Below are 14,576 nucleotides of genomic sequence, written 5' to 3'. Positions count from 1 at the left end.
TGCAGTGCACTTACGCTGCCTGGCACAGTGCATGCCGACTAGATGGCAGCCATTGTTTTTATTTTTTTGCTGCTTACTTATGGGAAGGATCCGCAAAACCCTGAAATGTCAAGTACAAAATGTGAATACACTTTATTTAATTAATGAGCTGTTTGAATGGTCTGGTCTGACTCAGATTTGCACCTATTGAATTGTACCTTAAATATGGTATAAAAACAAAACAGCTGAGGAAAAGACACAACAGTTTATACTTGGTTACCGAAAAACATATGTACTTCTTTTGTGGAAACAAACTTCCCATCAATATATGGAAAGGAATTCTTTTAAAGCGTGGCAAATAAAGAATAACAACATGTTACTTTCAACTTAGCTGTTCAAAATTCAAGTCCATGGTAGACATACAAACAAGAGAGATCCGTATGATAGACCCCAGGCCACAAACATCCTAAACCACATGCTGACCACTGGGAGCTCCTAATCAACTTCAAGAGATGTGTCTACAAGGGAGAAATGCAAATTACAACTGCAAATAAAAGCAACAGGCAATGAAAATGGCTCCAGAAAACAGAAGGCTGGCAAAAGGACTGTATTATAATGTGTTCAGAGAAGGGCTGGGTAAGGAGGCGGATCTCTGCGGGAGCTCAGATTCGCAGCACGGGCAAGCCAGGGACAGCCGCGGGAGGGAAACTGGGAGAGAAGAGAAATCTGTGAACACACTGCGATGCATGTCTGAAGAACCAGCATTTACTAAGCAGGAGGGGACTTCAAGACTGCAGCTATTTTGGATACGGATTGCTGGGGGGAAATTACGGGAGACTAAGACGCTGTGCTTAAGATTTTGATTGGAGACTCAGGATCACTGGAAAATCCCATAATCATCTATAATCTTTTTTTTCCTTTAGCATATTGCGCTTTTCTCAAACAAAATCCAAATCATACAAACAGGAAAATGGAGCAATAAAGATTCATTCTGGCAGCAATGAGCAAGGAGACCCTGAAAATCCAGAAACCAATTAAGAAGGACCAGTCAAGTTAAGACTGGAAGCCATGGCTATCTGGCTCATCTGTTGTGCAGCAGGTTTTCGTGAGGTAGAAAGTCCATCCTGCAGAGAAGCTCCTTAAGACAGGAAGTGATAACTCACAATAATTTCAAGAAGTCCCTGGAACTGACCAGATTGACTAGGCCCCTCCCTCCTCTAGCGTAAACAGTAAAGACTACTTGAGAGTTCCCTCAGAAGAACCAAGCTGCAAAGAAAACTCTGAATTAAACCCAGCAGCCTGGAGAAAGCGAGGACCAGCCAAACTGCCTAGAAGAAAACAAGGACAAGCTGAGTTGCCCGAAGACAACCGAGTCACCAGGAGAGGACTCTCCAAACTGCTGAACTGCCTTCATGCTGTGAAGTGAGGTCCAGGTCTCTAGCCCTTACAAGCTGTCACCCATGATGGCATCAACTTTAGTGAGGCGTCTCTGCTTCTGTAAGTAACACCCAGTAAAACACACTGATCCGCCAAGATGGACTTTGGCTCTATCTCTCCTTGCATCTGTTGTGGGCGACCTATCTGGAATGCGTAGATGCATGTGTATCCCCAGGAAAAGCACAACATCAGCACGCTCTGGTTCTCGATCAGCAGGACAGCAGCCTCTCTGAGGATTTGTCTAGCACACACTTAGTGAAGATGACTGGCCCCTCACCTGACCTGCACACTCTCCTTGTACAAAGTCCATAATTTGTACTCAGACGCTGGTCCATAAATGATCCCCTAAGACCCTTTTCTTCACAATTAGAGAATTCCATCAACCATCTGTATGTCTTCTAAAGATAAGTGATCATGCCTTTTTGTATCATGCCTTCATCAAGTAGAGATTTGGTGCCAGATAATGGCCCACCCTGGTGATAGGTACGGGTATCACTTAGAAAGGCATGAAGTTTAACGTCTGAAAGATTATAGGCCTATATTTCTATCTGGAGTGGCAGCCAGGCTCTAACGCCATAGTCCGTATCTGAGGATGGTCAAATAGCCCACCAGACAGGCCGTTGCAACCTAACAAAAGGTCAGGATGTTGTTGCTCCTTTCTTTGTAATTTGGAGGATGCCTGATAGAGATGCTAATTCAAGCCTAAGTGACAGCTAGCAGACACAGCGGACAGGTAGTTGTGGATGTGACTGAAAGCCATTCACCTGGTTACCTAGGAAACAGAATGCTAATATATTTCCCCTAAGTTAAGTTTTGGTATAAAGGCTGTTTGGAGAATAAACAGAGGAATTCTTCAGGATGTGAACTTAGGACTTCGTGAGGGATCATGGAGAATCTCCCTCCGGATAAGGCCATGTGAGTAATGTCTTTATTCCCGTGTCTCCACGCTGGTCCAGAGAGAGATAGTTTATGTTGGGGTCTGGTTCAGAGAAATAATTTATGGTCCAGGCTAGCCACTGGACCCCGACAAAAGGTGATGCAGTTAAGAACAAACCTGTCCATCCAGGGTGAGCACACAGACTAGAGGGATGACGGTAGAAACTATCTGGCAGAGTAGACTAGGATCAAGGGGGAAACTTAATAGAGTAGAAAACAGCAATGCAGTCCCTCAGGAATGATATCTGAGGGGACGGGTTCGGGAGGATTCTATGCAGAATGAGCAAGAGGGGGGAAACTGAGGCTGAGAAAAAAACACTTGATTGAAACTAGTAGATACTGCATCCATAAGGCCAGCTTCAAAGGAAGGGAGGGTGCTGTCCATCCACAGACGGCACCATGACATTACCAATATACTGCAAACATCAAAGTAAGCACAGCAATGGGGAAATAGTAGTTAACAGGACGAGGACTGCAGGTGATGGGACAGTTTCCCACGGTAGGAATCAAAGGGCTTGCTGTAGGGAGAGAGAAAGGCGTCTCTGAATAGGTGAAGCACTGGACAGGACAGGCTAACAAAGAAAAGGCTGCCAACACCACAGAGACAGGGCTGGCGTAGTCTGAGAGGCACCGGCCACTCTTCTGTCTCTCCTGGAGAAGGAAGACCAGCTGGCAGAGGGCAGGTGCCAAGAGTCGGCGTTATCACGTAGGGACACAAGGCCACAGCATTCTCGGGCACAGCAATGATGCTTTGCTGGCTCAGGGTCTGGTAAAGAGGGAGTGAGTGGGGCCCAGGCAAGAGATGCTAAAGCTTGAAGAGTGTTCCAGAAGCAGAAGGACGCTGTCTGTCTGGAAGCGGTGGTCTGGGTACAGATGTTCCCTCAGACACAATAGGTGTCAGTGGAGGAAGTTGCTCCTCCCCGTTCATTAATAAAATGCCCACGCATCAAGTAAGAATTGGTCACTAGGCATTCCAGCAGCATTTGAGGCAAGGCCACAGTGCCATAGCGGTTTCTCAAACTGTAGAGTTGCCCGGGAATGAGGGTGGGCGGAGCAGTAGGGAGACAGGGGCTATTCCACAACACTAACTGCCTGCACATCCAGCTAGGAGTTTCCTGTTGCCAGGTGATGTCTTCCACTTGCCCTCCAGTTTTTCTCTCCTTCCTAAATGACTGGAAAACTAGATGGGATGAAAGCAAGGTGGCTTTCTGGTGCTGTTCCGGAACGACATGCAGGTGAAAAGGAACTAGACTGCGTAACAGACACTTGCTTAGACTAAGAGCAATAATGGCTACTTTGGCAATTAAGACTCTGAGCCAGGCAATAAACTACATTGTTTTCATCTATTTTCTTTAATCTTTGCAGTAACAAATTATTATAACCTTCCCCTTTTTGAAGGAAGGAAAAGAAGGCTCTAGGAGGCAAACAAGCTAGTTCAGAAAGCAGGGCCCTGGAAGTGCTTAGCTTGGAATGTATATATTCTCAGTCCAGACTGAAACTGAGCCTGCAGTGGTACATGGCAGTGGAGCCTTGGATGGGTGACTAAATAGGGAAGGTAGGGGAGGCTTTGGAAAGTGTCCCAGAAAGTCTATCTGTATCATGGCCTATGGGAGGATTCATTGAAGAAACCTGTGATAAACCACAGATCTGACCAGATCCTCAACCGCTGCTGCTTTGGATTTCCAGCCTCCAAAACCAGGAGCGAGAAATTTCCATTTATTATTCCATCTAAAATACTATTTTACCGCAGTTGAAACAGCAAGCAAAGACCCTAGCCAGGTCTCAATACTCCTGTTCTGCCCCCATATACACGTACACTGTACACAGCCACCACCCTGTGCACCACACTGCCACGCAGGAAGCGCCTCCAGCCTGAAGCTCAGACTCCACAAACACACAGTATTTATTAGGTGAAAGGTAACTAAAACGGAAAATGTGGTGTCACTGTGGCGTCTGCGTATCCCGACAACCACCCTCCTCAGCCTCGCATCTGCTGGCTGGAACAGAGTCAGGCACCAAGATAGTGGCTAACTTTGGAATGTGGCATGTGGTGCGACAAAGTCCATTCACAAAAAGGTCCTAGTGACTCTTCCCGGCGAGTGGAAACACACGGAAGAATCTGCTCAAGGCTGACAGACAAAGAATGTAAACAAGCCCACTGTGAGCAGATGTCCTCATTCAGCAGGTGTCATTAGAGGACAGCTGAGCAGAGCCGAGCCCCAGATAACTACCACGGTGGAAGCTCCTCCACCAGGATTCATCAAGCAAAGACTGGTCACAAGATCCTGGGAAAGCAGCATTTAAAGACAAGCTCCCCCTATCCAGTAGCTACTTTTCAAACTGTAGGAAGTCTGGTTTGGATTCACTGATGCTTATTATATTAGCATGCACGCGCACGCGCACACACCACCACCAACACCACCACCACCACCACCACCCTTGTTGACAGAGTGAAAATCTCTGCAGCTAGACACTGCATATTTTATATAAACTTCCTGGATGATTCTAGCACAAGGTTCCAGGGCCTCTACTCAGAGTAGAGACAATGGCAGCACGATGTGGTAGCAGAAAGCCCACAAAACAGCAATGGCTAACCCAACCTCTGAAAAGCTGTCAGTGAAATAGTGATTATCCAAGCTGAAAGGAAGCAATGTGCTTTCTAACACTTCCGCTAGCATTCGGTGGGCAAGAGGCAGACCCGGAGCAAAGGATGCAGAAACGCAGGAGAAACTCCAGGCAATCATCCTTTCGACTACTCGGTGCATGTGGAAGTGTGGTCCCAAGTCTCATGGCAAGTTCTCATTGCATCAGGAAACAGTGGCTGACAGCCGCAGCTCTGCCATGGCTCGGCTGTGATACAGCCAGGCAGGAAGAGCCTGGGTTCCTCATTCTTAGTCTGCCTCGATCTGGAATTGCCAGGAGGACCACAATTTAGATGGCCATTTAAAAGTTAAGTCTTAGGAGGAAAGGAAGCCTGCAGTCATGTCCTGGTCCATCACGGACTGACAAGCAAGGCGGCTTCTCTGAGCTCCCATGTTCTCCTCCATAGCACTGGAATAGCGAACAAGGCTGGAACAAAGTTACCTGAGGGCTTCCTGGCATGTCACCCTGAAAAAGGACACAAGACCATCTCTCTCACACTTTAGCACAAAATGCAAAACTCAAATCTAATAGAGAAGAGGCACCATGGAACCCCAAACTGAAGTGCTTTCCATAAAACAGCTGTCAGAAATGACTAGAGACATTTCGGACAATGGAGATCAAAGAGGGACAATGATAAATACAGTACGTGATCTTGGGTGGACATTAAACAGCGTAAAAATGGCTATAAATGACTCTACTGGGACAACTGATGAAGTATGAACATGGGCTACACACTGTATATTATGTGATTATGGACCCAGTGCCTGAAATTATGTGACAATGTTAATGTTACAAGAATACTAAATACAAGGGAAAAAATGTAAAAGCATAGAATCTTTGTGATTTTTTTTATAAATCTAAAATTGTTCCAAAGTACAGAGATTATTTCCTTTTAAAATTGTTGAAACTCATACACACAGCAAAGGCCATCCCCAAAGCAAAGAATACGCTGACTCCCCAGGCAGCAGGAATGTGCGTCAAAGGCTGTCTTAACACAGAAGACCACAAATTCCACCAACCATGGTTAAATCTATACTAAATAGTTCAACAGAACCACTAAACAAGACTCACTTCGCATAAACCAATGGCTTTAGTGATTCCAATGAGCACCCTGGCTTGGGTACCACTTGCCACTCAGCGATGCACAGGGATGCCCTGGGAATCTTATTACCATGCATATCTGAGTCAGTGGCCTAGGTAAGGCCTGAGAACCTGCATTTCTGAGGTCCAAGCAGCTGTTCCTGAGTCCCACGTGCTGATAAAGCAAAACAACACGGTAGAACGCACTTAAACCCATGCCTCAGCAGAGCCCAGGACCGCTGTGAGTGACAAAACAGCATTTACTTTGGTTGTCATTCTTTTGGACTGGCCATACCTAGTCCCAACCACATTTGGTCTCTGTCAGATATCACCAGGCAATCAATCTCTCTTATAGGCAAAACGCGACTATGCAAACCTCACATGAAGAAGGCTGAGTGCTGGCTACCTGATCCCTGCACAAAGCTACTGGGCAGGTATACTTCACTTGTAAGAGTTGATTCTCCAGTGACCTCAGAGGACAGTGAAGATGACAGTGAGGTGCTGGTTTGATGGGCAGTTTTTTTTAACAATCTGCACAATGTGACATTTCTCGCACGCAAATTTAAGTCTACTTATTCTGGTTTGACCTGTGGCGTCTGTTTTGACTACTTCTTGGAATCCACACATTGCCAAGTAACTCCCGCAGTGATCTTCAACCTGATAATAAAATTAAAATCTGACCATGAAAAGAACTGTGAAGGTAATGATAAAGTAGTATCAAGAATATAAGGGTTAGTGTTGCCATGGTTTTCGAATTGAAAATATAGACCACCACTATGCTTCCTGAACCCTGTAAGTATAAATTAAGTCTCATCTTTCTTCCCTCCAATCACTTGTTCCAGAATGACTTCAAGGAAGGAGAACAGACCATCTTCCCTGGACAATCTGTAATCAAAGACTGAAAGCCAGATCACATGACTTGTCAATCATCCAGGCTCACAAGCGAAATGATTCTTATGAACCCCCTTGATATATTTTTCATTCAGTACATAATTTCTGATTCTGTCTTATATTCCAGAAAATCTGCTAGACACTCAGTGAATTTTATACAGTAAATAAAACTATGATTGGCTGGGCTCCAAGACGAAGCCCCTCTCTATTAATTTTATTATAAAGCTGTTAATACAACAAAAAAATTGTTGGTTCTTCTGGAGATAAATAAGTTTTTTAAAGTATTACATTGCCCATAGTAGAGCAATCTGCTTACCCATGAGTCCCTGCAGGTATGCTGGGACAGCCCATCTGTCTACTGAGCAGCGCCCAATCATCCTGTCCCTCTGGATGGTAGTGCTACTACTGAGGACAGGAATCCAGTGTTGACACAGTCCAGCAGATGGGGCAAGACTGTAAAAGTCCCATCCACTGCTACTGTAAATGCACAGACTATACTGCAGCAATGACTGCCGAGATTTTACAGCCCCTTAGAGAACGACGAAGAGGTATCCAAAGTCTCCAACCACTCAGTGTGGGGAGAAAAACCGTTGTGAGCTCTGCAGTCTTGCTGGCCTTACTCACCTGGTCAATCTCCATGAGTTTAGGGAAGGCGCCAGGCCATTGTATGGCCACCTTCACGATATCCGCAGGCGGCGGCATTGTGTGATGGAGGAAGTCCGGAGCCGGTGGAAAAGGGGATCCTACTGCGTAGATCGTCACACGTGTCTATATCTAATGAGGAATGACAAAAAGAAAGAAGTAGCTCAGCGCAGATGCAAGGCGAACTTGCTTCATCACTTCCTGTTTTCAGTGGTGTCTGCGAAATGCTCCCCTTGGTGCCTGGGGACTGAAGCCACACGGGCAAAGCCAAAGCACCACACGTCCCCAAAGAAAGATGGAGGCTGCGCTAAAGCAGGGGAGGCAAAACCCCTAGCAGCCACTGCCCTGGTGGTTCGGCTTGCCACATTTTCAGGAGCAAAACAGCAGCCCCTTACCACACGAGATAGAATCCTGCTCTCATTGGCGCTCGGGCCTGAAGAGGGATCTCGCCCAGACTGCATGTAAACCTTGGCGCTCAACAGTCTCCGGAAGAACACTTGCCCAGGAAGTCATGGTCAGGAAGCAGCTTTTATTTAAAGCATTTTCTATGTGTCACAAATAGATCTGTGCTATAGCAACCAGGATGTTATGAGGAAGGAGAAATTCCCCAGGAGTTCACACATGCTCACACTCCTTCCCCAAGGCCAGTCTTCCAGAGGGAGAATACACACGTGGCCTGGGAGCGTTCAGAAGAACCCTGAATTCTGTCGCAAAGGAAGGATTTTTCTCTCCCATGTCTCCATTTCTTTATCGCACTGACTATTCAATTAGATAAAGCAGTGCCGTGATCTACGGTGGGTATGGACGCACAGAATGGAGGCTCCCCAGACGTCACCCCACCCAACAGCACTTTCCCCCTAACCTGAACAGCTCTTCATTGGCTCTTGGTGCTCTCCTTCAGAAAGTCCTCATGAATGGAAAACAAACACAAAACTATTTTCTGACGTTTTCCCATTTCTTTCTACAAAGGCAGCATCCTGTCCAATTTTTTACATTAGTGCTTTCCCAGGTCTCTCTACGTGTCCACAGAGAGGTAATACAATACTGGGGCAGACTCATTCTTTTCACAGCTGGTCATCAGGGTGTGTCCTCCCTGAGAGGCCGACCCCTGCAGTGGGGTCATCCTGTGCTTTCTTTCCCACCTCTGGTGTGACAAACAAGCCTACAGGGCATAAAGTCATGCAAATACAACTTCGCACACGTAAAAATTTATCCTTAATAGTTTCACAGAAGTCAAACTGCTGGGCCAAGAAGAGTATACTGTCTCAATTTTAATTAGTATCTCCAGAGCCCCTCTGTAAGGTTCTACCAACTTGCCCTCCCTCCAGCAATGCCCCAAAGCTGCCTGCTTGCTCACAGCCTCACCAACAGATGGAGTGTGTGCCAGTGTGGAAACTCTGACAGCCTGAAAAAACCCACACCTCAACGTACTTTTTAGCTTGTATTTTTCTCATTGCCAAGCATAATGATGGAAAGTCTCGTGTTCTCTTCCTTATCCACTGTCCAAACTCTGCCCTTTTCTATGGGTCTTAGCCTTTCTTTTTTCTTCAGAAATACAAGTCTATATGAAGACTTTAATCAAACATGTCTTTGATCTTTATCAGACCAACAAAAGTCATGTCCATTTTTCTACCCTGATTTCCATGGCCCATGAACAGCGCATCACCTTAATGACAGGGATGGCAAAGTTAATGACGATACCTCAGTGATACCAGGAGTTGTTTGCATAATTAACTTCCGTGGAGCCAACCAGCGAGTGAGGTAAACCCAAGCAAAGCTATTGCTCCTCCCCGGCTAAGAAGAACTGGAAAGCTTGTGCAGTGCTCATCAGTGGAGGCCAGCAAGGACAAACCCACAAAGCCCTGGTTTAATCTTGCATCCGTAGATCATTACTGCCCCTCCATGAGGTGCAGTACTTGCTTTCTGTGTTGAGGATACAGGTGCAGAGTCAACGAGAGACACAAGAATGGGTAGGGACTCATCAGCACATGCTGGCATTGGTGACTTGGAGGTGGCAGGGAGTTGGGGCCGACAAAGGGATAACAAGTGCAAACATGAAGGGAGGGAAAGGCTGACTGGGGCTACAGCGTTGGAGTAAAGACCCGGGGGAAGCATGAAAGCAGGCCCTGTGAACCGCTGAGGAATCACTCCCTGGACTAGGAAAACAGTGCAAGAGCCCCAAGGCAGAAACATTCCTGGAAGATTCCTAAAAGAGGCAAGTCCAAGAAACCAATTAAGACCAGGCAAAAGAAGAAAAAGAAAGCTTCTGGAAGCAGCTGGTTTATAACTTGGGAGGTTGCTCCCCAGATTCCAGACCCTGCACACACTCTTTCATCATTGGTTCATGACTTCTAGGCAAGAAGTACCTGTTCCTATACAGCTATTTATTCGGCCAGCTACATTTAAAAACCCTAATGGTTTGCATTATGTTTGAGTAACTTAAATTTTCTAGGGTGGTATCCTGAAAAAAATAATTGTCAGAACAATACCAAATCTTGTTTTGTTTAAAACTGCTCAAAGTTGAAAACAATAGGGACTTACTAAATAATTACAGTGTCTCACTCTACACTAACCTAAGCTAAGGATGGGACGGGCTCTGCATTGCTTTTGCCTTGCTTGAATACTTGAGAACATGAGGGACACAAACCCCATGAGCACCAAACCACTCTACTGAGGATCCACAACCAAACACATGCCCTAGAATGAAAAGTAAGAAAAAGACTCTGGCCAGGCAGTGGTGGCACACACCTTTAGCTCAGCACTTGGGAGGCAGAGGCAGGTAGATCTCTGTGTGTTCGAGGCCAGCATGGTCTAGAAAGAGAGTTCTAGAACAGACAAGGCTACACTGAGAAACTATACTCAAAAAAAAAAAAACCCAAAAAAGAGAGGGGGAAGGAAAAGAGAAATGGAGGGAGGAGGGAGGGAGGGAAAGAGGGAGAGAGGAAGGGAGAGAGAGAGGGAGGGAGGGAGGGAGGGAGGGAGGGAGGGAGGGAGGGAGGGAGGAAGGAAGGAAGGAAGGAAGGAAGGAAGGAAGGAGTAAAGAAGAAGAAAAAGGCTCTGATGAGAACAAAGGTTGTGTGCATCTCGGGTAACTCATTCAAAGCAGAGAACACCCAATCCTGGGGGTCCAGAGAATGGACTGCAGGAATAAAAGTACCCTGAGCACTCATCCACCTCTCCACAAAACAGTCTAAAATTACACAGAAAGAAGTGACTTCACCTAGGAATCAAAGGCCGGTCTTGTTTTCTTTCCACTTTAACTGGTCTTTATTTCTGGGAGGAAAACCTGCTGAACAGGTGAGAACACAAAAGCAGGGCTCCCCAGAGTCTTCCTAGAGAGTTGAAGGGCAGCACACACAAAGTGGCCATTGAAAGGACGAAGGTAGGGACTTCCCTGGCCAGCTAGTCCTCAAGGGCTCTCCCTGTAGTGACAACAGCAGCAGAAGGCAGGAAACACCACAGCTCCCAGGGAGCGGAGCTGAGGCCACAACTGCAAGGTGAGTAACCTATCCCACATGCCCCACATAGGAACTCCTCCTGGCCTCTCTATGCACAGTCTCTACTGCTCCAGAGCTGTATCTCAGTGATTTGACTTCCTACCACTTGGCAAAGGTGAGACCTCTGCCAGAACTCTGTTCTATGCACTGCGGTGGGATGGGCAGCTTCTCGGACCGCTCCTCACTACTAAAAGTAAGCAGCTCCCCTTAGTCAGGAGAGGCTCTGCGGCAGCAAACCCTCTGGGAGGGTCACTAGAGGTCAGGACAGTACCGCTAGAACTACACAGAACAATCGGACTGGCTCTGCAGCAAGTAATAACACATAGGTTAACTGCCCCGGTTCCAATTTCCAGATGGAAACACACTTTGAAGTCTCTATCCAACAAGTTTGGTCTCCTGCGACCCTTTGCTCCCCCTAGCAGAGCATCTGTAACACTTGACCCTTGCCAGCTTCTTCCAACATGCTGGGACCCTCCAACAGAAGAGCCACATCGTGTGCAGTTACACCCCTGGGGGCCAGGTCACAGATTCATTGGTGGCTGCCAGCTGACCCCATTGGCTTCACGACAGACCTTCCATGAGAGCTACCAACATAGGAAAAACTAAGTTTATAACACCCTACATCTCCCAAGTAGTGTGCAGGTTTCCTGACATCACCCGGTGACTGCAATCATTGCGGAGAGTCTGGTATAATAATTCTTCCTCGGATTGAAATCTGAGGATCACTGAGGGCAGAAACAATAAAGGAAACAGTCTGTGCAGCTGGCTAGACAGTCTAGCCACTGCTTTCTAAGCTAACTCCAAATCTCTAAAGTCAGCCAAGAGTGGGTGGAGAATTCGAAAATTCCCCTGCTTGCCTGCTAGATTCACTGTATTCCATATGTAAAACTGAGAGTCTGTAACTGTCATGTGCACATTCAAAAGCTTGCGTACACTTGAGTATACACGATAGAGGAGACTCTTCTTTTCAGAAAGGCATTGGTTACTAAAGGCTACGTCTTAGTTACACGCAGTTCTATAACCATGGGTAGGTTTACTCTATCCCTGGAAGTTTCCTTGAGTCATGTTTCCAAGATAAGGGACAGAAATCACTCCATCCCTAACTAGATATCTGTCTTGCTTTCCAATTCATCTCAGTGAAAGAACCAGACAGTGGAGGCCGGGGCAGAACAATGGGCCAAAACCGAGAAGCAACATAGGGAAGGGCCCACCTCAACCCTTCTCTCCTCTTCTCTGACCTACTCAACAGACATTATTTCTGGTGACAGAAAACGGCTTTCAAATAGTGCCTATGGAGATAGCCTTGCTTTTGAAATGTTGTGTGGTTCCCATTTCCGTTTGCCTTGGGCTGTAGAAAGGGGAAGGACTCCCACAGAAAGCAGCCACAGTTCACTTTGAGGCCCACCCCATCTTCCTGGAACTCTCTAGTTTTCATGTTTGAGGTTGCTGCCGTATGTGGGCAGGGTTCTTCAAGAAGGGTCCCGGCAGACAGACAGGGTTCAGTAAAGCTTTGTTCTCAGGGCTACATCATTCTATTCCGAACAGACTCATTCCATCTCATTATCTGCCAGGGCTTAAATAACCCACAGTCCCCAGCTGTGGCACTACTGGAGAGATGGTAACAAGAGGTGGAGCCTAGAAAGAGGAATTAGGTGAGTTGAGGCATGACTTGGAAGTTATACTATGAAGGTTAACCTAGTCTCCTCCCACTTGCCTCCTCCCGTCCTATCTCTCGTCTCCACTCTGGCCTTTGCGATGTGAGCAAGTTTCACCGTGATGCTCTGCCTCACAACACCATAGAGACAGCAGAGCAACTAACTGAAGTCTAAAACATCTGAAACTATGACTCAACTAAAGGAAGGAAAATCTCGCCTCGTAAATTGTTCAGCTCATCCACTTCAAGTCTGACTAGCAACATCCATCCCTTGAATATAACAAGGCACCGACTCAGTGACGCCCTGATGCAGTGGGGACAGAGGATGTCACCCAGCCTAAGTCAGAGCAGTGAGTCCCAGTTATGGTGAACCCTGCCTTTGTTTCTCCTCCGAAACAAATTTCACAAAGGAAAGTCTGTAGCAAGAATCCATGAGACAGCAGAATGAATTCCCACAACCTTCTTTTTGATAAATCATATGGATAAACAGGGACTGCCATGGAAGTCCACGGGGAAAAGAGGGAAATAAGTGTCCACTACACTGGAGGATTCCAATGGACCACATATGGTGGAGGCTGATCCTACGGACTGATTCCATCTCTATCTGGGATCTGAGGTCATTCTCAGGACCCAGAAGGTCAGAAAGGAAGGTCTAGAGAGCCCTGGAGACCAGGGAACACTGGAATATTTAATCATTCGGGAGATAGTAAGGAAAGGGAAAGACTGAATCAATGTGCAAAACCAGCCTTTCATTTTATGTAAATGCTGTTGACAGACACCATGGGCAGTAATCTCGGTAATAACTGGAGCTATTTACTTGCCAGGAAAGAAAATGTGCTATTAGCTAGTGTTTGCCATGCAGTATAATGGGAACTTGAACAGAAAATCTCTTTTCCAGCATCTTGACTTGCCATCATGAATGGAACAGGGCAGGTGTCAGAAGGAACAGTGGACACAATCTCAGAGAAGTCAAAGGCTGAGCACCTTCTTCTACTTATTCATTGTCACAGCTCCGTGTGACAGAAGTTGTTATTTGCTGCAAACAATGAAAACACTAAATCTTGGAGAGTTTAAATTATTTCTTCCAAATGTTTTCACATTCTGAGGAGAAGAAGCCCCCTCAGTGACAGCTGTAATGGACTGCGACCCCCTCCACACCGGCTCCTCTGATGAAGTCCTAACCCCCACGACCTCAGGATGTGACTGTCAGGAGAAACAGGGCTTCTGAAGAGGTGATGTAAAAATGAAATTCTGAGGTGAGTTTTCACCTGGTATGGCTGGCGTCCTGACAAGAAAGAGCACTGGAAAAGCACATGAGGCTGTAAGCCAACCTGAGAGACCTCGGGAGTCAACTCCAATGGCACCAGGCTCTAAGACTCTGATCTCAATAACTGTAGGAAAATAATTCCTGTCAAAGCTGGGAAAATGGTAATTAAAACACCAAAAATGGGGAGCACTGTAACAGCTCATAGATAGGAGCTGAAACAGCTCTGCATTCAAAAGCCACTATGGGGGCTTAACAGTAACACCCTGAGAAAGTGCTTGCAACAAAGAGGACCCAACAGTCCCCTTTACAATAGTCTCTACTGAGTTTATTAGGAAAACACTTGCACAGCCTAAAGAAAATGAACAAAGTAATCTCTAGAAGGGGAGATGCATAATTAATACATACACAATGAAGCAATATGAGGGATGAGAATTAAAATCATAAAGCATGCCTGACAATCATATTTATTTAAAAAGTTCATTGACTGAAAGACTATATAAAACATAAAAGATAGTATTCACACACTTATTTATATATAGGTAAGGTCTCG

The 14,576-nt window shown here is 46.2% G+C and overlaps 1 protein-coding gene across 3 annotated transcripts in view; it reads right to left on the bottom strand.

Moving 5' to 3' along the window:
• Positions 1-14,576, bottom strand: part of Elmo1 (engulfment and cell motility 1) — a 517,917-nt gene that overhangs the window by 417,926 nt on the left and 85,415 nt on the right. For 2 of the 3 annotated variants that reach the window (XM_038333241.1, XM_038333243.1), the window contains exon 2: positions 7,591-7,740. In XM_038333241.1, the coding sequence (XP_038189169.1) occupies positions 7,591-7,668 (78 nt within the window). In that variant the 5' untranslated portion in view covers positions 7,669-7,740. Of the gene's footprint in view, positions 1-7,590; positions 7,741-8,003; positions 8,080-14,576 lie in introns of those variants that run through there. The other variant, XM_038333242.1, reaches the window with a different exon arrangement.

The sequence above is a fragment of the Arvicola amphibius genome, chromosome 6, assembly GCF_903992535.2.
Source record: "Arvicola amphibius chromosome 6, mArvAmp1.2, whole genome shotgun sequence".
In the NCBI taxonomy this organism is placed as follows: Eukaryota; Metazoa; Chordata; class Mammalia; order Rodentia; family Cricetidae; genus Arvicola; species Arvicola amphibius.
The sequence above is the reverse complement of the archived record's forward strand: the minus strand, read 5'-3'. Positions and strand labels throughout refer to the sequence as shown.